We start from the raw sequence: 26873 nt of genomic DNA on the forward strand, positions 1-26873 counted from the left end.
CGCATCAGCGTCTTATAAACGTGGACATGAATTTCAAATCACAGATTCGATAAGCTGTTTGCTATCTGCAACAATTATAACAACCCTTTTGTTCGTAATAACTATATCACAATAAGGGGTCTAAATGACATTGGTCGGGGCATCATTTTTAAGATGTAAGAGATTTTTAATAGAGAGGAACGGCTATAAGTTAACGGTTTTATTTTGTTACGTACATAGCATGTAGTGTTACAGACGGCGATGTATTTTTTCGAAAAAATTTTACGGGTTTTTGTCTGATGTCAAAATCGGTTCATAATCGGTCACAAATCGTCTAGAAAACATAAAAATATTAAACCAAAAACCATCTTAATCGGTACATATCGTGGTTATAGTTATTTAAAAATAGATTTAACGAACTTTTTTTGACATTTCGTATATTAGATGCAATGGATCTCCTCAACAATTGCCCACCCCCCCCCCTTGGTACCTAGTAGAGAATCGCCACCCCTTTTGTGCTTTACTTTACCACGATATTACTTGGCCTACAGTTTAGATAGCCGAATAATAGTTTAAGCGCAATTGCGGACCGCTGTTCACGGCCATGCCTCTCACGCACTGTGGGATGTAATCCGGAAATCGCGGGTCGGTTATCGCGGCGAAGCAGCGACGCGCGCGAAGCGCGCCCACCGACCCGCCAGTCCGAAATTTTTTCGCTTTGTATTCCAATTCGGCTAATTGCCCTAGCATGGTTCATTTCATTCTATCCAGTTTAACACAGTATGAGCATACACGGATACTTATTACTCGTCTTTGATTGGTTAATAAATCACTCGCTTAAATTCTATTCAAAAATAGCCTCCCTTTTGCAAAAGGGGGGGGGCAATTGTTGAAAAGATCCCAACTAGGTACGTAACATACCTATGCGATTGAGTTCAAAGTTTTCCATTTACATATAGGACAGCTGTTTATCTTGAGATAATGAACAACCAATGAAATGTTCGAACATTCAAACTCGACAGTTTCTTTTGAAGATTGAAGTACAATGTGAAGAAAAACACCCCAACCCACAGATTTCGAGTTCCAACTCAATTTTCCATATGGCTATATAAGGGTGCAGTTCAGAGTTTCTCAAAACTTAAATGCAATAAGCGTCAACCATAAAATTTGATCATTTTTTCCAATGACTTTTGTGCGGAAAGTGAACTCCTTTTTGATTGATTGATTATGATTAATTGGTTAATGAAAAACGTTTTCTTTACCCTGCAGAGAAAAATCGTGATAAACATGGTGGAAAACGAGTCAAGCATTATAGCCCCCTCCCGTTGATATGGATTTTTACCATGATTGTGGGAGGCGCGGTGGGCTGTTACGTTCCCGTGACGAATTTTTACCCGAAAAGAGATGTAATATTAGGGGGGTGTTCGGAGGAATTCTTATCAGATTCCCCTCAAAACTTATTCATCATTTTTTTTGGGGGGGGGGTTAATGCGGGGTATTTTGTTTTGGGGGGATAAAGTGGTGCATTAAGAGTAGGGGGCAATTGGGGTTATCATTGTTATGAACCCCATTCTTGAAAATTGATAGTCTTCAACAACCCGCAACCTCTGTACCCTCAGCCAGTTCTCCTTAGCCTTCAGACCATCAATACTAGCACAATTATCCTTGGCGGTCCATCTGTATGAATTTACTACCAAAACCCCTTTATCTTACATCGTTTTAGCCCTCTAGATAATTACCCCCCCCCCCTCCGTACGGCCACCGATTGCTTGTATACTGCGCTTCCTGAGACTGATGTATGGCGCATCAGCGTCTTACAAACGTGGACATGAATTTCAAATCACAGATTCGATAAGCTGTTTGCTATCTGCAACAATTATAACAACCCTTTTGTTCGTAATAACTATATCACAATAAGCGGTCTAAATGACATTGGTCGGGGCATCATTTTTAAGATGTAAAACACTCTTTCATATAGAATCAATTCATTAATGTCAGAGATTTTTAATAGAGAGGAACGGCTATAAGTTAACGGTTTTATTTTGTTACGTACATAGCATGTAGTGTTACAGACGGCGATGTATTTTTTCGAAAAAATTTTACGGGTTTTTGTCTGATGTCAAAATCGGTTCATAATCAGTCACAAATCGTCTAGAAAACATAAAAATATTAAACCAAAAACCATCTTAATCGGTACATATCGTGGTTATAGTTACTTAAAAATAGATTTAACGAACTTTTTTTGACATTTCGTATATTAGATGCAATGGATCTCTTCAACAATTGCCCACCCCCCCCCCCCTTGGTACCTAGTAGAGAATCGCCACCCCTTTTGTGCTTTACTTTACCACGATATTACTTGGCCTACAGTTTAGATAGCCGAATAATAGTTTAAGCGCAATTGCGGACCGCTGTTCACGGCCATGCCTCTCACGCACTGTGGGATGTAATCCGGAAATCGCGGGTCGGTTATCGCGGCGAAGCAGCGACGCGCGCGAAGCGCGCCCACCGACCCGCCAGTCCGAAATTTTTTCGCTTTGTATTCCAATTCGGCTAATTGCCCTAGCATGGTGCATTTCATTCTATCCAGTTTAACATAGTATGAGCATACACGGATACTTATTACTCGTCTTTGATTGGTTAATAAATCACTCGCTTAAATTCTATTCAAGAATAGCCTCCCTTTTGCAAAAGGGGGGGCAATTGTTGAAAAGATCCCAACTAGGTACGTAACATACCTATGCGATTGAGTTCAATGTTTTCCATTTACATATAGGACAGCTGTTTATCTTGAGATAATGAACAACCAATGAAATGTTCGAACATTCAAATTCGACAGTTTCTTTTGAAGATTGAAGTACAATGTGAAGAAAAACACCCCAACCCACAGATTTCGAGTTCCAACTCAATTTTCCATATGGCTATATAAGGGTGCAGTTCAGAGTTTCTCAAAACTTAAATGCAATAAGCTTCAACCATAAAATTTGATCATTTTTTCCAATGACTTTTGTGCGGAAAGTAAACTCCTTTTTGATTGATTGATGAAAAGCGTTTTCTTTAACCTGCAGAGAAAAATCGTGATAAAAATGGTGGAAAACGAGTCAAGCATTATAGCCCCCTCCCGTTGATATGGATTTTTACCATGATTGTGGGAGGCGCGGTGGGGTGTTACGTTCCCGTGACGAATTTTTACCCGAAAAGAGATGTAATATTAGGGGGGTGTTCGGAGGAATTCTTGTCAAATTCCCCTCAAACTTATTCATCATTTTTTTTGGGGGGGGGGGATAATGCGGGGTATTTTGTTTTGGGGGGATAAAGTGGTGCATTAAGAGTAGGGGGCAATTGGGGTTATCATTGTTATAACCCCCATTCTTTAAAATTGATAGTCTTCAACAACCCGCAACCTCTGTGCCCTCAGCCAGTTCTCCTTAGCCTTCAGACCATCAATGCTAGCGCAATTATCCTTGGCTCTCCATCTGTATGAATTTACTACCATAACCCCCTTGGATCTTACATCGTTTTAACCCTCTAGACAATTACCCCCCCCCCCCCGTACATGAGTTTGGGAGGTAATCAGGGGGTGGGGTAACTTCGACACGGTTTATATGATCAAATTGTCTCTGTCATATTAGCAATCGCGAAAATATAATATCCCCTCTGGCAATCTAGCTTTTTCGGTATTTTGGACTAAAAATCCCAAAATGCTCCGACAATATTGTTAAACATCTGATCTGGCAGCTATACAGAGTAAATAGTTGATAGACGGCAATTAAAATAGACGAAAATAAAAAATAGCCAGAAGTTTTCACATATTTTTAAACATTCAGTAGTAAGAAACACTCTGTGAAAGTGAGTTGGTTAATTTGTGTTAATTTGAAGCCGCCATGAATGGAACTTCACAAACAACGTAATGCAACACTTTTCCATCGCACTCATAGTCGTCAATTCCCAGGTACTCTGGCTGCATTCCAGGGCGACTCTGAGCAGTACACTGCTCATCTCGTTCGTCCAGGGTGTTTCCGGGCTGTGATTCGTTGCGCCAGAGAGTTTCTATCAATGGCATTCCTTTCATGTGACCAGAATTAACGTAGAAGAGTTCTCGATTTCTCCTCGTGTCGATTTTGGTCTGGGTTAAAACTCCATTTTCCGGCATTCGGGCCGGTACTGTCCTTGTGAACATAGTCCAAAATCCGGACTGGCTATTGTTTGGCAGTCCCTTTCCAATCGCAAACGTCAGGATCTGCCCAAGTCGTGCCTATTTGAAACAAAGATAATTTCAACTGATTAAGAAACAATTTTACACTATCCAATCTAAATGTTGATTCACTTTTTTTCCTTTCAAAAATTAGGACCTATTCTCCCGGGCCGAGGATTTTGCCGAAAAATAACGGGGAAAAGAGTGTAAAGAGTGTAAAAATAATATTTTTACACCGTTAGTGCCCCCCTTATTAAGGGTGGAATTACCTTATAAAGTGTAATTTTAGTGGTGTAATTTTAAGATTTAACGGTGGAAAAAAAGTGGTATAACTTATTTTTACACTCTTCGAACTAAACTGTTAAAACTTATTTATACACTCTTTATTACACCGTAAAAACTTATTTTTACACTCTTCATTACATTGTTAAAACTTATTGGTACACTCTTTATTACACTCTTTTTCTATCATTTACCCCCATAAATTACACTTTAATATGTAATTCCACCCTTAATAAGGGGGGCACTAACGGTGTAAAAAAATTATTTTTACACTCTTTACACTCTTTTCCCCGTTATTTTTCGGCAAAATCCTCGGCCCGTAAACCGTCTTGAAAGCACGCGGTAGTCTGATCAGATGCACTAAATGAGTCTATAAATATATTTAGCTACAGCAATAGCGGAAATATCTCAATTTGATTTAAAAAAATCATTTCATGAGGTATTTCCATTATGATTTGAGTGTGTTTCCCTCCTCCTTATCTCAACCGGGCTGGGGACCGGCTACGGCGGAGTTATGAACATTCAACTAAAGGAGATTTTTGAGCAAAACACTGGCAAAAAACCACGCCTAAACTCTATCTCCAAAACAAAACAAAAGCAAACAGTAAAATTGCTAAGAACTTTCGGAAACAATAACAAAAACAAAATAAATTACAAAATATATCGGATAAAATAAAATAAAGAAAGAAATAACAGTTTCCAGAGGCAAGCTATACCAGAAATTATTTTCCTCCTAGACTCTATATACCCTTGGAATACTCCATACCAACTTTGGTTCAATTTCAACAAATCTATGACCCTATCAAAATAACTATATTTAAAATTCGCTAATTGCGAAATTCGCAAGTTTCCGTATGAAAAACCAACTTTTTTTCCTGGACAAGCTATAGCATAAATTTTTTTGATTTACATTCTACCTACACAGGGAATACTCCATACCGAGTTTGGTTTGATTTGAACAACTCTATGACCCTATCAAAAACAACTATAGTTAAAATTCGTTATTCGCGAAATTCGCAATTTCCGTATGTAAAACCCAAATTTTTTCCTAGGCAAGCTATACCAAAAATTCTTTTTTTAGACTCTAAGTACACATGAAATACTCCATACAGATTTTGGTTTGAATTGAACAACTCCTTGACCCGATGAATTTTCCATATTTTTGAAAATAGAATAAGCGATTAAGTCGATATTTCCGATTGAAATACGAACTTTTTTTCTAGGAAAGTTAGACGTTTCATTTTTATTGCATTTCAACCTAGTTAGTACTGGTAGTTTGGGATATCAATTTGGTTCACTTTGGACAATTCCTTGATCCGATTAAAAAGAGCTATTTTAAAATTCGTTTTTCGCGGAATTCGCAATTTTCCGTATGAGAAACCCACTTTTTTCCTAGACAAGCTATAGCATAATTTTTTTTTGATTTACATTCTACCTACACAGGGAAAACTCCATACCGAGTTTGGTTTGATTTGAACAGCTCTATGACCATATCAAAAACAATTATATTTAAAATTCGCTAATCGCGTAATTCGCAAATTTCCGTATGTAAAACCCAACTTTTTTCCTAGGCAAGCTATACCAAAAACTCTTTTTGTTTTAGACTTTAGGTACACATGAAATACTCCATCCCGATTTTGGTTTGAATTGAACAACTCCTTGACCCGGTGAAATTTCTATATTTTTTAAAATAGAATAAGCGAATAAGTCGGTATTTCCGATTGAAAAACGAATTTTCTTCCTAGACAAGCTGTAGGAAAAATTCTTTTTGATTTACACTCTACTCACACAAGGTATACTCCATGCCGAGTTTGGTTTGATTTGAACAACTCTATGACCCTATCAAAAACAACTATAGTTAAAATTCGCTAACCGCGAAATTCGTAATTTTCCGTATGCAAAACTAACTTTTTTCCTAGTCAGGCAACATCAAACTTTTTTTGATCAACAATTTACCTAGAGAGCGGATACTCCATACCGAGTTTGGTTTGATTTGAACAACTCCTTGAGCCGATGAAATTTCTACATTTTTGAAAATAGAATAAGCGAATAAGTCGATATTTCCGATTGAAAAACGAACTTTTTCTAGACAAGCTATAGCGAAAACTTCCTTTGATTTAATTTCTACCTACATAGGGGATACTCCATACCAAATTTTGTTTGATTTGAACAACCCCTTGACCCGATGAAAATTCTATATTTTTGAAAATAGAATAAGCGAATAAGTCGATATTTCCGAATGAAAAACGAACTTTTTTTCCAGACCAGCTATAGCAAAAACTCCCTTTGATTTACAATCTATATATACAGGGGATACTCAAAACCAAGTTCGGTTCAACTGGGACAATTTCTTGACCCAATCAAAAATAACTATAGTTAAAATTCGCAAATCTCGAAATTTGCAAATTTCCGTATGAAAAACTAATTTTTTTCCTAGACAAGCTACAGCAAAAACTCTTTTTCCCATACACTCTATCTATAAGGGGAATACTCCATTCCAATTTTGGTTCAATTTGGACAATTTTATGACCTAATAAAAAAGACTTATTTTCAAAATTATTTAAAATTAACTATTCGATATAATCGCAAATTTCCGTATGAAAACTTAACTTTTTCCTAGACAAGCTACAGCAAAATTTTCTTTGTTTAACACTCTAGATGCACATGGGATACTCTATGCCGAGTTTGGTTCAGTTTCAAGAAGTTTTTGACCATACGAAAAAGACCTACTTTTAAAATTATTTATTGGAAATAATCGCAAATTTCCGTATGAAAAGATCACTTTTTTCCTAGACCAGCTCAACCAAAAACTCTATGACTCATAAAAACAACTATATCTAAAACTCGCTACTCGCGAAATTCATAAATTCACAAATTCGTAAATTGTCCGAAAAAGTCTCTAGTTGAATTTATATTCAACTTTTCGGGTTCTCTCCAGTATGTTCTGTTCATGTTACCCTCCTCCTTTTTCATTCCGGACTGGGACCGGCAGTGGTGGAGTTACAAAAAGTTATGGGTGAAATGAACAGAGCACTAGATACAAAACCAGGCTTCAAAACTCTCCAAATCTAAACAACTAGATACAATTCCTTTTGTTTAGAGGTTATAGGAGAAATGAGCAGAGCACTAGACTTAAGTCAAGGCCCATAGAGCTCTCTCCAAACCTAACATAAAAATATCTATTATCTGTTTAAGCTTCCAATCATGCAGAAACACACTCGAACGTCCGAGAATTTCAAGTTTGAAGTTTTAAATCCGTGGTCGAAACGGGCAGAAACACCCGCTAACGTTTATTGCTTACTCCAACTTTATTAAAGTTTTTAAGTATTATTAAAAGTAATATAACTTAATAAATTTCCAGCTAACCTTGGTGAATTCTAATTTTATTGAAGTTTTACACTAGTTTAGCGGAAATTCTTCGAAGCGGGCAAAAACCCGCTAGCATTTGTGAATTTTATTGGAAGTTTTACAACAACGGTCGAAGCGGAAAAAATCCGCTTAGTGGAAATTCGAAGCGGGCAAAAACCCGCTAACGTTCGTGAATTTTATTGAAGTTTTACAATAATGGTGGAAGCGGAAAAAATCTGCTCAGCGGAAATTCTTCGAAGCGGGCAGAAACCCGCCAACGTTCGTGATTATTATTGGAAGTTTCACAACTACGGTCGAAGCGGAAAAAGTCCAATAAGTGGCAATTCGAAGCGGTCAGAAACTCGCTAACGTTCAGGAATTTTATTGAAGTTTTACAATAACGGTCGGAACGGAAAAGATCTGCTTAGCGGAAATTCGAAGCGGGTAGAAACCCGCTAACCTTCGTGAATTTTATTGAAGTTTTACAATAACGGTCGAAGCGGAAAAGATCCGCTTAGCGGAAACTCTTCGAAGCGGGCAAAAGCCCGCTAACGTTCGTGAAATTTATTGATGTTTTACAATAACGGTCGAGGCGGAAAAAATCCGCAGAGTGGAAATTCGAAGCGGGCAGAAACCCGCTAACGTTCGTGAATTTTAATTTTATTGAAGTTTTACAGTAACGGTCGAAGCGGAAAAAATCCGCTTAGTGGAAATTCGAAGCGGGCAGAAACTCACTAACGTTCGTGAATTTTAATTTTATTGAAGTTTTACAATGACGGTCCAAGCGGAAAAGATCCGCTTAGTGGAAATTCGAAGCGGGCAGAAACCCGCTAACATTCAAGAATTTTAATTTTAATTTTGTAACACGATATGCAAGAGGCTCAAGGACATCTGATTCCTTTTCAAATTCTGTCGACCTGAGATGAATAACGACTGTTTCAATTATCTCGTACAGCTGTACTAAACAAGATAACTGAACTTCGATCTGCGAACAGAAGAATATGACCCACCTTAAACTCCTCATCCTCACGAACCGCGACAAAACTGTTAGCGTTAGATCTCGTATAACTCTTGCTGTCAAGATGGAAGAACCCTCAAAGTCTACCGAATAAACAAGTTTCTGGAAACTTAGCTCGGGTCTCATTGAAAATCTCAATCTTTTCTACGCACAAGTCCTCTTTGAACTCGCTAGGTTTGTTTTTCAGTTTTCAATAAAACATGCCAGATTGTCTTCTTTCGTTTCAAAGCTGCCAAGTTGTCGATTACGAATATAGCGACTGTCAATCAGACTGCACGTATTTACTATTCCAGTTAGAGTTCATACAAGGTGGTTGTTTTCAGTGAAAAAATCAAATTTTTTCAGTGGATAGCGAAACGACATATTATAGTAGAAGGCTTCTAGAAGATTTCCACATACGCTCGCATGGGATACACTCTCGTACATGGATCGTAACGAAAATGCTAGGTAATCAAGATTTTGAACAGTAGTCTCATGGGCGACAGAATTTTCGGAAAACTTACGAAAAACTAAGGGTGAAAAATAAAGAAGAAAAGTTTTCAATTCATTTGCTTTGAAATGTACAAGTGAGCGCAATGATCTGATCGACCGCTTGAAACGGTTTGGCAAAAGTACTTTGCTAGTTGCGTTGTCAATTTGGGCTATTTCAGTCGAGCTGAGTTGTTCAGCGAAAAATTTGATGACATCATAAGCAACCCCTTTAAGGCATTGGTGCATGGTGTCTATAGAGCAGGTCAACGGCAGGTTCGGAACAATGTCGAAAATTTTAACTCCGTTAAGGCTGAGTGATACCAAATTGTTATGCAAACAATAATCTAACTTTCTCGTCAATTCTTGCACATAGGTTTGCTCGCTTCTTGTCGTCGATCTTTCTTATCTCTTCGAAGATTTTCATCAACTCGTTCATCTCCAGAACGTGAGTATCAAGATACTCTTTCCAAAAAGGGCAATTCGGGCAGCAATCGTCTTTGTTGGTTCCACTGTTTGAAGCCATGTTAGTGCTGGTCTCAGGTAAACCAGAACTGGAGCAAGGTTGTGAGAAACTCAGATTATCAGGGGGCTGCTACAAACGCAGAGAGCAAATTTTCCAATCTCAGCAAAATTCGAAACTCAAAGCGGGCAGAAAAACCCCACCCACTAACGTCTGCGATGATTAAAATTATTATACATGTAAGTATGTATGTATGTATGTATGTATGTATGTATGTATGTATGTATGTATGTATGTATGTATGTATGTATGTATGTATGTATGTATGTATGTATGTATGTATGTATGTATGTATGTATGTATGTATGTATGTATGTATGTATGTATGTATGTATGTATGTATGTATGTAAGTATGTATGTATGTTTGTATGTATGTATGTATGTATGTATGTATGTATGTATGTATGTATGTATGTATGTATGTATGTATGTATGTATGTAAGTATGTATGTATGTTTGTATGTATGTATGTATGTATGTATGTATGTATGCATGTATGTATGTATGTATGTATAAATGTTTATTTAATTTGGCGACTGATTTTGATTTAGAGTTAATTGGAGGCATATTATATGGTTTCTGATTGAAATTAATCGAAATTTTTTATTTTTACCATGTTGTTGTTTTGGACGCCCGGGAGAACGGTTGGCTGCGTTAGTGTTTCCATTTTCGCCTTCTTTGATTTCTTCCGCCCAGTTGATTGTCCTAGGCAGACTTCTGTGCTATTAATAACCGGAGCGCGGGAACGACTCAAGAAGTTGACATCATCGACTAACGGAGCCTTTGGCGCAGCATGAACTTTTTTGCGCGAATCTGAAGGACTTTTGCCATCGTCTAGTTGTGCTTGAAAAATTTTCATCCCTTCTTCCACTTTTTTATAATTGCCTTTAGACAACGAACGACAAGAAACAGGTTGGTCTTTAACTTGCAGGTTGTAACTCTCTCCTTCAATTAAACTTAACTTTTCTGAGGTTTTTATTTTCTTAGGCCATTTGGTGCTGCTGTAGGTTATTAGAATCAAACTATTTTTCACAAAAAGCCACGCAATGTTGTTTTCAAAATGCTATCTTTTATACTATCCTCTCTTTCAGCTTCAGAGTCAAAAAGGTTATGGCTTTTCGTTGGTTCAGATCTCAAGTTGTCTCGTTTCATTTTCAGCGATCTAAAATTTTTCAGACAAAGTAGAGCGAAACTATTTCTATGTTTTTTTTCGAATCTGCACTAAATTTGCATAAAAACAATCTTGTGTTTAATTGTTTGAAAGAAAGTGCCTTGATTTTCAACAACGTAAATGAGTTAAATTTATCCAAAATTTCGAATTCAAAAATAGCACAATTAAGATAAATTAAAACTAATGTAGCACAAATTCTCATCTGTAACACATAGGCGTACTTTCGCATTAGACAACACTTACATAAAGGAACTGAAATCAACCTCGCCTTTAACGTGTGATCCGATTACAATTTATTTCAAAACTAGAGCCGATTCTTAAACCACTAGAAACGGTTCCTAATATTGATTACAATCCATTTTCTTTCATTTTCTACATCAGACGAACTAGATCAAAATTATTTCTCTTTTTTCTGCGAATCTGCAATTAGTATGCATAAAAAAATCTTTTGTTAAATTGTTAGAAAAAAGTGCCTTGATTTTCAACAACGTAAATGAGTTGAACTCATCCAAAAATTTTCGATTCAAAAATAGCACCGTTATGACAAATTAACACTAAAGTAGCACAAAGTCTCATCTGTAGCTCTTGAGCGTACTTCCGAATAAGACAACACTTACATATAGAAACTCAAATCAACCTCGTGTTTAACGTCTGACTCAAATACAATATATCTCTAAACTAGAGCCGGTTCTAAAATAACTCTCAACTATTCCTACTCCTGATTATTGGATGGACCTTCATTGCTTTCGGTCTCAGATTCACTCAAATTGACACAACCTTGAGAAGTGTCTTGGGGAGTTTCTTTCCTTTTCGTTTTTTCTTGGCCTCTGCCTTTTCCCTCATCTGATTCACCCAAAATGGGTCAGATTTTCGTTTCTTGTATCTAAGTGAATCCATGCCAGCTCTGTTTGCGGCTAAACGAGCTTCATTGTATGCGTTTGGCCAAAGACGAGGTGGAAAAAGTCTCTGTACAAGACCTTAAGCAGAGGAAAAGACACCTAAGCTATGCTTTTTAGGAAAAACGACCATTACAAAAACTGGATACAAAAAACTTCAAAAACGAAAACAAAGAAAATCATTTGAGGAAATTAGACTGAACTTCCGACAACTAATTCTTGAAACCTAGTTTTTGAAAACTTAGTTTTTGATCATTATAGCTTTAAAGATTTTCGTTCTATTAGGAGAAGCCGGCTTGCGCACTTCGCTTTCTCGGGTTGGGGCTATGATTTCCCTCTGTAAACCCTTCTGACCCCATAATGCTGTGCGAAGATTTCTTCCCAGATCTTCCGGATTTGAAGATCTTGGAACATTGTCCAAGTCAACCTCGTTATAAAACTTGGTACATCTGGCTCTTCTGGCTCATTTTGTGCTTGAAACTTCTGGAGATCTTTCTAAAAACAGATAGTTTAGTTTAGAATCTATCCAAAACTTGGCAAAATAACCATATCTTGACGGAAAAGTCAGAGCGCAAAAAATGAGCAACCCTTGCTAAAACTTGCTAAAAATCACTGCCAGAGAATTTGTCAAAATTTGTGTATCACAATTGTTTTTCAAATGTTTAAGGCAAGATCTTACAATGATTTTCGATTTCTGAAGCTCGCTCTCCAGCTTTCGGTTACACGCCAGAACCGCGTTCTCATGGGCTTGGATTAGATCAGTGATGATTCGTCTTCCTCATTAAGAACTTCCAGGAACTTTGTATGATTAGCGCACTTCTAAACAAGAAGGTTTTTAACTGACAAAACCGAAGAACTGATAACAAATCAACCAAATTTTCGGATAGTAGCTTAACGATTCATTAGAGTCAATAGCTATGATATTTTATCTGCTTAAATTTCTCGCAAATAATTACAATGCTTATCTTTTATTGACTTCTTAGAAAGCAAATGTATTAGATATATTGCGATAACTCTTTCACAGAGAGAAAAAAAGAGGAGCTCTATCCACAACCCTTGGACTTGCAGTTGGTAGTATTGTTCTTGGTGTCCCACCTCAACTATGGTCCCACTTTGCACCGCTTGGTGGGGTACCACTTACTGGGTTGTCAAACTGTTGCGTTAAAGCCCCATATATCTCCCTATTTCCCTCAAATTCATATTGCATCGCCGCAGGAGGCCCATGTTTCAACAACACACATTCAACTTCAGAACCATCGATTTTCAGATGAGTATTTTCCTCATTTTCAAGTTTCATTCGATCATTTATGTTAAAGGTCTTGGGCCAATGCCCATCAAATAGCCCAATTTTTAGCACCTGACAACTTTCGGTTAGAAAAACAAATTCGATTTTCAACGGCATTTCTGAAAGCATTAGGTCAATAAAAACAGATCAATCCAAATGCGTTCAAGTCAATTGCAAACCAACGAAGAAAGTCAAAAGACAAAAACAACAACTTCAAGGACAATTACTCACAATTTCACGCAAACTCTAAAATCAAAAGAATTTCTTTGTGACACAATTGCTATGCGGCTATCATTATCAAAAAGATCAGGCTCCGCGAACAACAAAAACCAAGTCAAACAAAGTAACGCTACGAACGTTTCACATTGCAGCTTTGCAAAATTCGAAGCGGACAGAAACACCCGCTAACGTCCGTGAATTTCAAATTTATTGAAGTTTTACAATAACGGTCGAAGCGGAAAAAATGCGCTCAGTGGAAATTCGAAGCGGGCAGAAACCCGCTAACGTTCGCGTGAATTTTAATTTTATTGAAGTTTCACAGTAACGTTTGAAGCGGAAAAGATCCGCTCAGTGGAAATTCGAAGCCGGCAGAAATCCGCTAACGTTCGTGACCTTTAATTTTATTGAAGTTTTACAATAACGGTCGTGCGGAAAAGATCCGCTTAGTGGAAATTCGAAGCGGGCAGAAAACCGCTAACGTTCAATAATTTTAATTTTATTGATGTTTTACAATGACGGTTGAAGCGGAAAAAATCCGCTGAGTGAAAATTCGAAGCTGGCAGAAACCCGCTAACGTTCGTGAATTTTAATTTTATTGAAGTTTTACAATGACGGTCCAAGCGGAAAAGATCCGCTTAGTGGAAATTCGAAGCGGGCAGAAACCCGTCAACGTTTGTGATTTTTATTGAAGTTTTAAAATAACGGTCGAAGCGGAAAAGATCCGCTTAGTGGAAATTCGAAGCGGGCAGAAATTCGCTAACGTTCGTGAATTTTAATTTTCTACTACTGCTATTACTACTACTACTACTATTACTACTACCGTGACCAGTCAGTTGGCCGACGTTCAAATTAGCCGACACACCTTTCAGCCGACACTTGAGCAAATATAACTACTCGAACATCGCCATTCACGATAATTGCCCGCGCATTAAGCGGTAAATGTAGCATTCTTTAGTTGTTAAACAAACATTAATCGGCTATTACTGCTAGCTAACTTATCCCTGCCTCATTGGCCCGTGGGATTTGATATGAATCTATATCACAACCGAACAAATTATTACGGCCGAACATAAATAAGTCGACGCTTATAATAGCACAACTTTAATTATACAGTTCCGATGTGGGTCATTTTCACGTCTCTCGATGAAAGCTTCCAACCAATTGGAGTGTCTTCTAATTTGTGTGTCGGCTAATACACCTAGCCCTACTACTACTTTTAATGTAATCAAATTTTTTTGTCAAAATCACGCAAATGTAATTAAATTGAATCAAATTTCAATAGTGCAAGTACAAATAATCAAAGAAAGCAATCAAATTATAATAGTACAAGTGAATCAAAGTTATCAAAAGTAAACAAAAGTACAAGTATTCAAAGAAAGCAGTCAAATTTAAGCTAATTCAAATGATTTTCTCGCATGGCTTCGTTGATTGCGCAAGCCAGCTCTTTCCTACCCTTCTCGTTCAGATGAACGCCGTCATGTAAAAAAGACCTGGCTTTGTGCACTTCCTTGTGCAGCTTGAAAAAAAGGCAAATTTGACAGGGTTAGTTGCGCGTTGAAACGTTGGATGTTAAAATGGATGCAATTTCGCTTCATTAGTAGACACGATTATTCTAGGAAGGATCGCTAAATTTCTTATAGAACTGTATGAGGCCCGTATTTTATCCAAAACATCAGCCGGTTCTTCGCCCAGTCCATTGCGCGCAGCCAGGTTGTTACCGCCTACAGCCAGGATGACATTTCTGTAGACGGTCAAGGTGTCCAGCAACATATAAAATTGATAAAATTTTCCCCCAGATAAGGAATATGCAACACAGTTCTAAACACATATGCTGTCGAAGATTGAATCGCCGACGATCGCGGTATGGACCGTTTCTTCATCGACAAATTTATTGTAAATGAATTTGGCTGTGGTCTCGTCGATGTTGTTCTTCACAATCTTTCCGTGCTGTTGATGGTCAGCAAACAGCGGTTTTAGCCTTTTCTTAGGCGGGGCTGAGTTATTGTTCCCACGAAGGTTACCCAGTCGACTGCGATCCATTTCAACTGAAAGCGAAACAAATATTTACAAAGCTCAACAACACAGCAGCAGGAACCCACCAATAGTATAATAGTACAGATAAAGTATCAAGCGCGTATTGGGTACTGGCATATAGCCTATCGAATTCGCCTTGACGAGAGCTTTCCAACGATACAACTTTTGTATAGGGTCGTTCCGCGATGGGTCGCGACGATCTGGACTGCTGCCCGACGATGAGTTACCCAGTCGACTGCGATCCATTTCAAATGAAAGTGAAACAAATATTTACAGAGCTCAACAACACAAAAGCAGGAACCCACCAATAGTATAATAGTACAGATGAATTATTAAGCGCGTATTGGGTACTGGCATATAGCCTATCGAATTCGCCGTGACGAGAGCTTTCCAACGATATAACTTTTTTATGGGTCGTTCCGCGATTGGTTGCGACGATCTGGGCTGCTGCCCGACGATGGGTTACGATGGATTGCTACGTGCCGATTCGACAAAATGATTGCAGCTTGCGTGCCCGACGTGATTAATTTCAACGTGCCCATTCGACACTCGACACCCGACTCATTCTACTTCTTTTGAAACATTCGTTTTGATACCACGTTCATCTTTATACATGCTTACCTCAAGGAGGTAAGGACGCATTGGATGAGCTGCTCGCTGCTATCACTTGACCTGAAAGAGCCCGCATAAGCATGTCACGTGACCGGAAGGACGTTGTGAACCAAAATTTCACTACCTCATGTCAGTTAGCCGCTATAAAGATGAAGTAAATTAAAAAGTGGTAAAAGTAATATATTCGAGAAGTTCTCTAGCTGGACAGTGTATAGAGATAAATAAAAAAGGTTTGCAACTGAGGGGGTGTTGGGGGGTTGGGGGTGGTGGTAACTGGTTGGGACTGGGCCTATGGTGTGTATCAGAAAAAGGCTTATATCTCAAAAACTACTGAACCAAATTTAAAAAATGAATATGTTTTGGAATCAGCATGAACTGGGGCATCATGCTGCCGTTAAAAAACTTAAAAAAGTGAAGGCTTAAAAAATCGATTTTTGACATTTTTGCTGAAATTTGCCTATTTTCAGCAAAGTTTGGAAAATCAAAAAAAATAGGCAATGAAATTAGACCGAAACTTTTCAAACCGTATATATTCGTAAAGAGAACTAACTGAGCAAAAAATGATCTAATATACTTCCAAAACGATTCGTAAAAAAAAGTTATTAAACTAAACAACTTTGAAAATATGAAAAATTTGCGAAAAACGACCCTGATTTTGATCTCTACATTGCTCTCGCATTCTCTTATTTGGAAACACCATAAAAAAATAATTATATGGCAGCGTGAAATTTAGTTTACTATGATACCAAAAACTTGTATATTTTGTTTTAAAAAAGTTGGAAGTTTAGTCAAAGTATCACAAAAATGCACAATTTGTGGCCACCAAATCGCTAAGTTTTGAAAATTTTCAATTTAAATAAACAAAATAGAAAAGAAATATATATATATATATATATATATATATATATATATATATATATATATATATATATATATATATATATATATATATATATTCAAAAAATACATTATCACGGCAACAAAATAGGTTACCATAGATTTTTTAACTCGTTTTTTTCAAAAAGTTATTAACAGACGTTTTTAATGATTTTCGACAATTTTTTCACCTATTTCGACGGTTCATTAAAATTTTGTGAACAAATCAAAATATTGGCGTGTACGTCTACAGAAACTCACAATGTACGTTATCACAGCAACAAAATGGGCTATCATAGACTTTCCAACTCGTTTTCTTCAAAAACTTAATAACAGACGTTTTTCATGAAGTTCGACAATTTCTTCACCTAATTCGACGGTTCATTAAAATTTTGTAATCAAATGAAAATATTGGCGTGTACTTCTACACAAACTCATAAAGTACGTTATTATAGCAACAAAATGGGCTGACAAAGACTTTCTAACTCGTCTTCTTCAAAAAGTTATCAACAGACGTTTTTCGTGTAGTTCGACAATTTTCTTCACCTAAATCGAAGTTTCATTAAAATTTTGTGAAAAAATCAAAATAGCGGCATTTACTTCTACACAAACTCCAAAAGTACGTTATCACGGCAACAAAAAGGACTGACATAGACTTTCTAGCTCGTCTTCTCTAAGAAGCTATTAACAGACGTTTTTCATGAAGTTCGACATTTTCTACACCTAATTTGACGGTACATTTAAATTTTGTGAACAAACCAAAACATTGGCATTTACTTCTTCAAAATTTCATAAGGTATGTTATCACGGCAACAAAATGAGCTAACACAAACTTTCTAACTCGTCTTCTTCGAAATGTTATTAGCAGACGTTTTTCGTGAAGTTCGACCTTTTCTTCACCTAATTCGACTTTTCATTAAAATTTTGTGAGAAAATCAAAACATTGGCATTTACTTCTACGCTAACTCATAAAGTACGTTATCACGGCAACAAAATGGACTGACATAGACTTTCTAACTCGTCTTCTTCGAAAAGTTATTATCAGACGTTTTTCATGATGTTCGACAATTTCTTCACCTAATTCGACGGTTCAACAAAATTTTGTGAACAAGTCAAAATGTTGGCGTGTACTTCTAAACAAACTCATAAGGTACGTTATCACAGCAACAAAATGGGCTATCATAGACTTTCCAACTCGTTTTCTTCGAAAAGTTATTAACACGTCTTTCATGAAGTTCGACTTCTTCACCTAATTCGACGGTTCATTAAAGTTTTGTGAACAAATCAAAATATTGGCGTGTACTTCTACATAAACCCATAAGGTACGTTATCACAGCAACAAAATGGGTTAACATAGACTTTCTAACTCGTCTTCTTCAAAACGTTATTAGCAGACGTTTTGCATGAAGTTCGACAAATTCTTCACCTAATTCGACGGTTCATTAACCCGTAAGCTTAATTGTTGTTTTTTTTGTATAATTCACTGGTATCAAGGACATTAAAACGAATGGTTTGCAACCGGCGGCGTTAAAAAGGTGCATTTGAAACTCATTATGCAATGAATCAGACATGCCCTTAACCTGCAAAAGTCTCTTCTACTGCAGAAAGAAGATTAAAGACAGGCCAAACCAAAAAACTAAACAAAAAAACGGTTTCATTGTCATCTGTATCTCCCTCCTATCCTTTTTGGGTTGAAGATGTAGATCAAATTTTTATTATTGCAGCACAAATTTTCACCTATTTGTTACCTATTTTACAATTTTAAAATATTTATATTTCGCAAAAACGGCGCAACCCCTTTTCCGAAACATAAGATACAAAGGATGTCTCCTAATTTTGTTCCTTTTCTGTATTTAACTTTCGAACGAAAATTACTGAGGCCGAAATTTTGGAGAATACCTCTGCGGTGTAACGAATAATCAGATACTGGAGGAAAATTTTTCATGTGTTCGAAATATGTTCCAGAATTGAAAATTTTAACTAAAATTTTCCAAAATTTTTTTGTCCAAAGTTTTCCATCAAGTGACTGATTTATTGGTCAAGGAAGCTGATTTATTGGAAAATAATGAAGAATTTGATCACGATGTATAGTTTGAATTGAATACTCTAACTCTACGCACCTGGAGCATACATTTTTTTGAATGAAACGAATCAATTGAAATCGGATCATGTGGCAACCACTAGTCTCTGAACCAGTGCTGTCTGTACCAGTACGGTCTCTCACTGAGCATTCGGTACGGGTTCTGAAAACTCCCGTCTGGGCGGAAGTGTTTTATGATCTGGACCTTGGATTGTTCAAGTTTTGACAAGACTCAGGATTCTGATTTCAAGTAAAATTGAACATGCGCCGTTTTTTTTCCGATGAAACATATATAAATTTGCAATTTCGTGATTCTCAAGATGCTATTCATTCTGGGTTGAAGATGTAGATAAAATTTTTATTATTGCAGCACAAATTGCTGTAATTTTTTTTCTTATGAGGAGCCTGGATAAGATTTACACTCGTTGAAAAGAAGGAATTAAATGGACAAAACACTGTAATTGTAGTGTATTTCTAAGAGTGTAATTTCCTAAAATTTGCAGTTTATTTCTAAGAGTGTAATCGCTTCAAAATTACACTTTTCCCACTAAAAATTGGACGAAGATGTGTAATCAAAAGTAAATTTTAAGAGTGTAAAAAGAGTGGATTAAAGAGTGTAAAGAGTATAAAAAGAGTGTAATTTTTGTAAAATTACACTCTTACAATCTTTTCCTTGCTATTTAAGAGTGGAAAAGGCTTTACACCCTTAATCTTGCTCAATAACGGTGTACTAGGGGTGGACACCTCGGCCCGGGCAGTATCCCCCCAGCAGCTTATCCGTATTGAGAAACACCGACGAAAACGAGGTAAGAGCCATCGGTTTTTGTCGGTTTTTGTCAGTTTCATGGGTTTTGCTGGTAAGAAGCGTCGGTTTTTGTCGATTTTGTCGAAAACGTTGGTATCGCTGTAAGGAGCGTAAGCTTCATTAGAACAGTCAATTCCAAGGAAAGGGGTGTCGGTTTATGTAAAAAAGCCCTCTAGAGTCATCCTGTAGTAGTAATAGTAGTAGTAGTAGTAGTAGTAGTAGTAGTAGTAGTAGTAGTAGTAGTAGTAGTAGTAGTAGTAGTAGTAGTAGCAGTAGTAGTAGTAGTAGTAGTAGTAGTAGTAGTAGTAGTAGTAGTAGTAGTAGTAGTAGTAGTAGTAGTAGTAGTAGTAGTAGTAGTAGTAGTAGTAGTAGTAGTAGTAGTAGTAGTAGTAGTAGTAGTAGTAGTAGTAGTAGTAGTAGAAGCGAGATACTGTGGCAAACCTAAAGCAGCTGCCACACGCGTGTTTTCCTGCAAAGTACAAGATGTTATCGGAAACGAGTTTGAAAACATAGAAGCGTTCAAGTATCTCGGATCATATGTCAGCCTCAAGCATGGAGACCTCCAGGAAGTCAATTGCAAACTTGCAGAAGGTAGACAACGGTTTGCTAACTTCCAAAATCTCTGGAAGAGCAAGCAGCTCAGCGTGCACCTCAAGTGCAATTTGTACAAAGCACTCGTTTTATCAGCCGTGCTGTACAGCTCAGAGACTTGGACTCTTTCGAAATTAATGGAGAGAAAACTTGAGTTTCCACTGTGGTTGTCTTCGGAGAATTCTACGTGTGTCATATCTGGAGAAAGCAACGAACGATGAAATTATGTCAAGATCGCGAATGCCCCAACTATCCACGATGATCATGCTCAAACGGATAAAATGGTACGGTCACATCCAGAGAATGGAACCAGGAAGATTAGCCCGCAGTGCCTTCGATTGGGACCCGCCCGATCAATACGCCCATGCCAGACGCGCTCCTGGGGGGCAACGGAAAACGTGGATGAGTCAAATCGAAGGAGACTGTGTACGAAACAAAGTATCGTTCACCAGATTGCAGGAGAAAGCAGCAACCGGGTCAAAGAATGCCTTCAACAATTTCGTCGTACAGCACTTCACAGAATAACCAAACAAATAACTCTTCTTGTTTTGTTTGTATTTGTATTTGTATTTGTATTTGTTGCCAACCGTGCCTTTATTTCATATTTGGAATTAAAGTGTTGAAACAGTAGTAGTAGTAGTAGTAGTAGTAGTAGTAGTAGTAGTAGTAGTAGTAGTAGTAGTAGTAGTAGTAGTAGTAGTAGTAGTAGTAGTAGTAGTAGTAGTAGTAGTAGTAGTAGTAGTAGTAGTAGTAGTAGTAGTAGTAGTAGTAGTAGTAGTAGTAGTAGTAGTAGTAGTAGTAGTGGGGGACAAAATCCAACCTCACCTCCACGTGGTGTCCCCTGGGGGTAGGTCATGTGCTGCGGATCTACGCTCACATGGTCGAGCTAACGAGGCACTGGTCTTCTAGTTTGTGGCGCAACTAGTCGTATCTCAGCCTTCAAACACCAAAGCAATGAGTACAATCAACCATGGCCCCGAGTCCCGGGTAAGGGGTGCTAAAAATCTCCCGAGGAACCAACTCAGAATTGCAACTTTAAACGTCAGAACACTGACCCAAGCCGGATCTCTAGAGGCTTTGAAAATGGATCTGGCGCGATACAAGTTGGATATTCTGGGAGTGCAGGAGACGAGATTGCAGGAGCAAGAAATTGATCTCGGAGACCACAAGCTCTACCTGTCTGACTCGTGGTTGTCTGGTGTAAAGTCGAGACAAGGAGGAGTGGGCGTTGCTGTAAAGAAGTCATTGATAAACAGCATCGTAGAACAAGTGGCTCTAAGTGAACGTATTTGCTACGTCAAGTTCGCGGCTCAGAGGAGAGCCAATCTAGCTGTTGTTGTCTGCTACGCACCTACGAATTAAGCTAGTCTCCAAGAGAAGGATTTGTTTTGGAGTCAACTTTCAGACCTAGTTTCCAGTTTCAAACATAGGGAGCGTATTTGTGTCATCGGTGACCTCAATGCAGAGCCTGGACACCAGTTGAATGACACCATGAGCTGCAGAGGCCCGTTTGGAATGGGTGAAGAAAATGAAAACTCTGAAAAGTTGTTATCATTTTGCACTTCACACAAATTGCTCGTAGGTGGTACATGGTTCCAGCATCGACAAGTGCATCGGTACACCTTCAACCCTCCCGATCCGAGTTGTCGAAAAAAGATGCTGGATCACATTCTGTTTGCAGAGAGATACAGAGGATGTCTGACGAATGTGAGGTCCAGAAGAGGGAAAACCACAATTACCGATCACGAACTGGTCATTGCGGAAGTATCTATGAAACTTTTGTCTAAAAAGTCATGCTTCACGCCCAGAATCAGTTCTGCAAAGCTGCAAGATGAAACAACGCGTGACTTATTCACGCAGGAGGTCAAGTTACATCTTGATAAGAGCGGCGATTTCGAGAATACAGAGCAGTCTTGGGACAATTTTCGAAAAGCCCTGAACCAAGCAGCAGTGAAATGCCTCCTTCCGGACAAGCGAGTGAACAAACCTTGGATTTCTCCAGATTCTCTGGAACTTATCCGGAAACGAGCCGATCTACAGTTAAAGAAACACAGCAGCGCGGAGGTGCTGTTAGAGTTCACAAACTGCTGTAAGGAAGTCAGAAAAGCTCTACGTGCAGACAAACGGGCATGGCTTGAACGCAAAGGCCAAGAAGTGCAGAGCTTCGCGGACAGAGGCAACTTAAAGGAGGTTTTTGGGGCATCACAGCAGATTTGCCGAAACTGGAGGCCCCAGTTGACCAAATTAGTTTCAAGCACTGGCGTCAACTTACGGACGAAAGAGGAACGACTTGAACGCTGGACGGAACATTTTAGTCAACTCCTGAATCCCTCAACATTCAGTTGCAGTACGAGATTGGATCCCGAAGAAGCAGCTGAAAGCTTGCCGATTGACCTGAGCCCAATTCGATTTGAAGAAGTGCTTGAAGCTGTCCGCAGGTTGAAGAATGGCAAGGCAAGTGGACCCGATAACATTTCCTGTGAGATGTTGAAAGCACACAAGGGTATTGTCGAGTGGCTCTGGGACATCATAGATAAATGTTGGTCGACGGAAGTTCTGCCCGATGACTGGAAGGTAGCAGAAATTGTCCCATTATACAAGAGTAAAGGAAAGAGGTCAGAGTGTTCGAACCACCGAGGGATCTCTCTATTGTCAGTACCAGGCAAAGTGTTCGCTTCCGTTACTCTCAATCGATGCAAAGATTCAGTGGATCGCGTCTTAAGGGAAGAGCAGTGTGGCTTCAGAAAAAGCAGAGGATGCGCCGATCAACTCTTTGCCCTGCGTCAAATAATAGAGAAATCAATGGCGTTTCAATTGGATATTAGCTTTTGTTTCATAGACTTTCGAGCGGCATTCGATTCTGTCGATCGTGAGCAGATGTACCAGATAATGAAACACTATGGTCTGCCGCAAAAAGTGATAAACATCATAAGAAACAGCTATGATGGATTCAAATGTCGAGTCAAAGCCGAAGGTGAGAAGGGACGCTTATTTGATGTCAGAACAGGCGTTAGGCAGGGTGATGTGTGGTCCCCAATCCTATTCGGCCTTGTCATCAACTACATTTTAGCTAACTCGGTGCATGGAGGATTAGACATTGGGAGATTGGTGGCTGACTTAGATTTTGCTGATGATGTTGCTCTCGTGGGGGTCTCAGACAGTGAGGTGCAAGAAAACCTACATCGAATCGAGGCCCTAGCGGAAGCCGCTGGTCTGAAGATTAATGTGGCCAAAACAAAGAATATGGGCGTAAAATGCGACAACCCAAATGTTGTTGCAGTGCCTAGTATCCAACAGAACGTGGAGATACTCACTGGAACACATAAAGGCAAACTAGGACTCCTGGCAGAGACATCTAGCCAGTCACGACTAACCATCGGCACGGAAGTGCTGCTGGGAACGAAAAAGAAAGCGGGCTGGTTCGAAACACAAGATGGCCGGAAGCTCAGATTGAAAAGCTTAGCGGAGGCTAAGCCAGCGTTGGTAGCTTCACAACAACAATCTGCAGTAGCGGATTTAGAGTCGCTAGAAAATGAGAGTGGGTCAGCGGTGGCTGATCAAGAGTCTTTAAGATGTCAGAACTGTCAGCGGCAATTCAGTACAGTTACCGGACGCAAAGTGCACCAAACAAGATTCTGCAAAGCCGGTTCGTCAAAGAATGTCGTCGACAAGTCAAAGTTCGAGCAACTAGAGGCGAGCCTCACCTGTGACAAGTGTGAAAGGAAGTTCAAAACAGTCAATGGCCGAAAAGTTCACCAATCGAGATACTGTGGCAAACCTAAAGCAGCTGCCACACGCGTGTTTTCCTGCAAAGTACAAGATGTTATCGGAAACGAGTTTGAAAACATAGAAGCGTTCAAGTATCTCGGATCATATGTCAGCCTCAAGCATGGAGACCTCCAGGAAGTCAATTGCAAACTTGCAGAAGGTAGACAACGGTTTGCTAACTTCCAAAATCTCTGGAAGAGCAAGCAGCTCAGCGTGCACCTCAAGTGCAATTTGTACAAAGCACTCGTTTTATCAGCCGTGCTGTACAGCTCAGAGACTTGGACTCTTTCGAAATTAATGGAGAGAAAACTTGAGAGTTTCCACTGTGGTTGTCTTCGGAGAATTCTACGTGTGTCATATCTGGAGAAAGCAACGAACGATGAAATTATGTCAAGATCGCGAATGCCCCAACTATCCACGATGATCATGCTCAAACGGATAAAATGGTACGGTCACATCCAGAGAATGGAACCAGGAAGATTAGCCCGCAGTGCCTTCGATTGGGACCCGCCCGATCAATACGCCCATGCCAGACGCGCTCCTGGGGGGCAACGGAAAACGTGGATGAGTCAAATCGAAGGAGACTGTGTACGAAACAAAGTATCGTTCACCAGATTGCAGGAGAAAGCAGCAACCGGGTCAAAGAATGCCTTCAACAATTTCGTCGTACAGCACTTCACAGAATAACCAAACAAATAACTCTTCTTGTTTTGTTTGTATTTGTATTTGTATTTGTATTTGTTGCCAACCGTGCCTTTATTTCATATTTGGAATTAAAGTGTTGAAACAGTAGTAGTAGTAGTAGTAGTAGTCCGGAAGCTAAGATTGAAAAGCTTAGCGGAGGCTAAGCCAGCGTTGGTAGCTTCACAACAACAATCTGCGGTAGCAGATTCAGAGTCGCTAGAAAATGAGAGTCGGTCAGTGGTGGCTGACCAAGAGTCTTTAAGATGTCAGAATTGTCAGCGGCAATTCAGTACAGTTACCGGACGCAAAGTGCACCAAACAAGATTCTGCAAAGCCGGTTTGTCAAAGAATGTCGTCGACAAGTCAATGTTCGAGCAACTAGAGAAGAGCCTTACCTGTGACAAGTGTGAAAGAAAGTTCAAAACAGTCAATGGCCGAAAAGTTCACCAATCGAGATACTGTGGCAAACCTAAAGCAGTTGCCACACGCGTGTTTTCCTGCAAAGTACAAGATGTTCTCGGAAACGAGTTTGAAAACATAGAAGCGTTCAAGTATCTCGGATCATATGTCAGCCTCAAGCATGGAGACCCGCAGGAAGTCAATTGCAAACTTGCAGAAGGTAGACAACGGTTTGCTAACTTCCAAAATCTCTGGAAGAGCAAGCAGCTCAGCGTGCACCTCAAGTGCAATTTGTACAAAGCACTTGTTTTATCAGCCGTGCTGTACAGCTCAGAGACTTGGACTCTTTCGAAATTAATGGAGAGAACACTTGAGAGTTTCCACTGTGGTTGTCTTCGGAGAATTCTACGTGTGTCATATCTGGAGAAAGCAACGAACGAAGAAATTATGTCAAGATCACGAATGCACCAACTATCCACGATGATCATGCTCAAACGGATAAAATGGTACGGACACATCCAGAGAATGGAACCAGGAAGATTAGCCCGCAGTGCCTTCGATTGGGACCCGCCCGATCAATACGTCCATGCTAGACGCGCTCCTGGGGGGCAACGGAAAACGTGGATGAGTCAAATCGAAGGAGACTGTGTACGAAACAAAGTATCGTTCACCAGATTGCAGGAGAAAGCAGCAACCGGGTCAAAGAATGCCTTCAACAATTTCGTCGTACAGCACTTCACAGAATAACCAAACAAAAAACTCTTCTTGTTTTGTTTGTATTTGTTGCCAACCGTGCCTTTATTTCATATTTGGAATTAAAGTGTTGAGACAGTAGTATTAGTAGTAGTAGTAGTAGTAGTAGTAGTAGTAGTAGTAGTAGTAGTAGTAGTAGTAGTAGTAGTAGTAGTAGTAGTAGTAGTAGTAGTAGTAGTAGTAGTAGTAGATGCAAAGTAGTACACGCGTGTTTTCCTGCAAAGTACAAGATGTTCTCGGAAACGAGTTTGAAAACATAGAAGCGTTCAAGTGTCTCGGATCATATGTCAGCCTCAAGCATGGAGACCTGCAGGAAGTCAATTGCAAACTTGCAGAAGGTAGACAACGGTTTGCTAACTTCCAAAATCTCTGGAAGAGCAAGCAGCTCAGCGTGCACCTCAAGTGCAATTTATACAAAGCACTCGTTTTATCAGCCGTGCTGTACAGCTCAGAGACTTGGACTATTTCGAAATTAATGGAAAGAAAACTTGAGAGTTTCCACTGTGGTTGTCTTCGAAGAGTTCTACGTGTGTCATATCTGGAGAAAACAACGAACGAAGAAATTATGTCAAGATCACGAATGCCCCAACTATCCACGATGATCATGCTCAAACGGATAAAATGGTACGGACACATCCAGAGAATGGTACCAGGAAGATTAGCCCGCAGTGCCTTCGATTGGGACCCGCCCGATCAATACGTCCAAGCTAGACGCGCTCCTGGGGGGCAACGGAAAACGTGGATGAGTCAAATCGAAGGAGACTGTGTACGAAACAAAGTATCGTTCACCAGATTGCAGGAGAAAGCAGCAACCGGGTCAAAGAATGCCTTCAACAATTTCTTCGTACAGCACTTCACAGAATAATCAAACAAATAACTCTTCTTG

At 39.1% G+C, this 26873-nt stretch overlaps 1 protein-coding gene across 1 annotated transcript in view; it reads right to left on the reverse strand.

Moving 5' to 3' along the window:
• Nucleotides 1-3640: 3640 nt before the first annotated feature.
• The window catches only part of LOC142348711 (uncharacterized), a 34048-nt gene continuing 10815 nt past the window's right edge, over nucleotides 3641-26873 (reverse strand). Inside the window, exon 3 of the mRNA XM_075400166.1 lies at nucleotides 3641-4234. Within this exon, the coding sequence (XP_075256281.1) occupies nucleotides 3848-4234 (387 nt within the window). The 3' untranslated portion in view covers nucleotides 3641-3847. The remainder of the gene's footprint in view (nucleotides 4235-26873) is intronic.

This window comes from Convolutriloba macropyga, chromosome 10, assembly GCF_964194025.1.
Source record: "Convolutriloba macropyga chromosome 10, txConMacr16.3, whole genome shotgun sequence".
Lineage (NCBI taxonomy): Eukaryota > Metazoa > Xenacoelomorpha > Acoela > Convolutidae > Convolutriloba > Convolutriloba macropyga.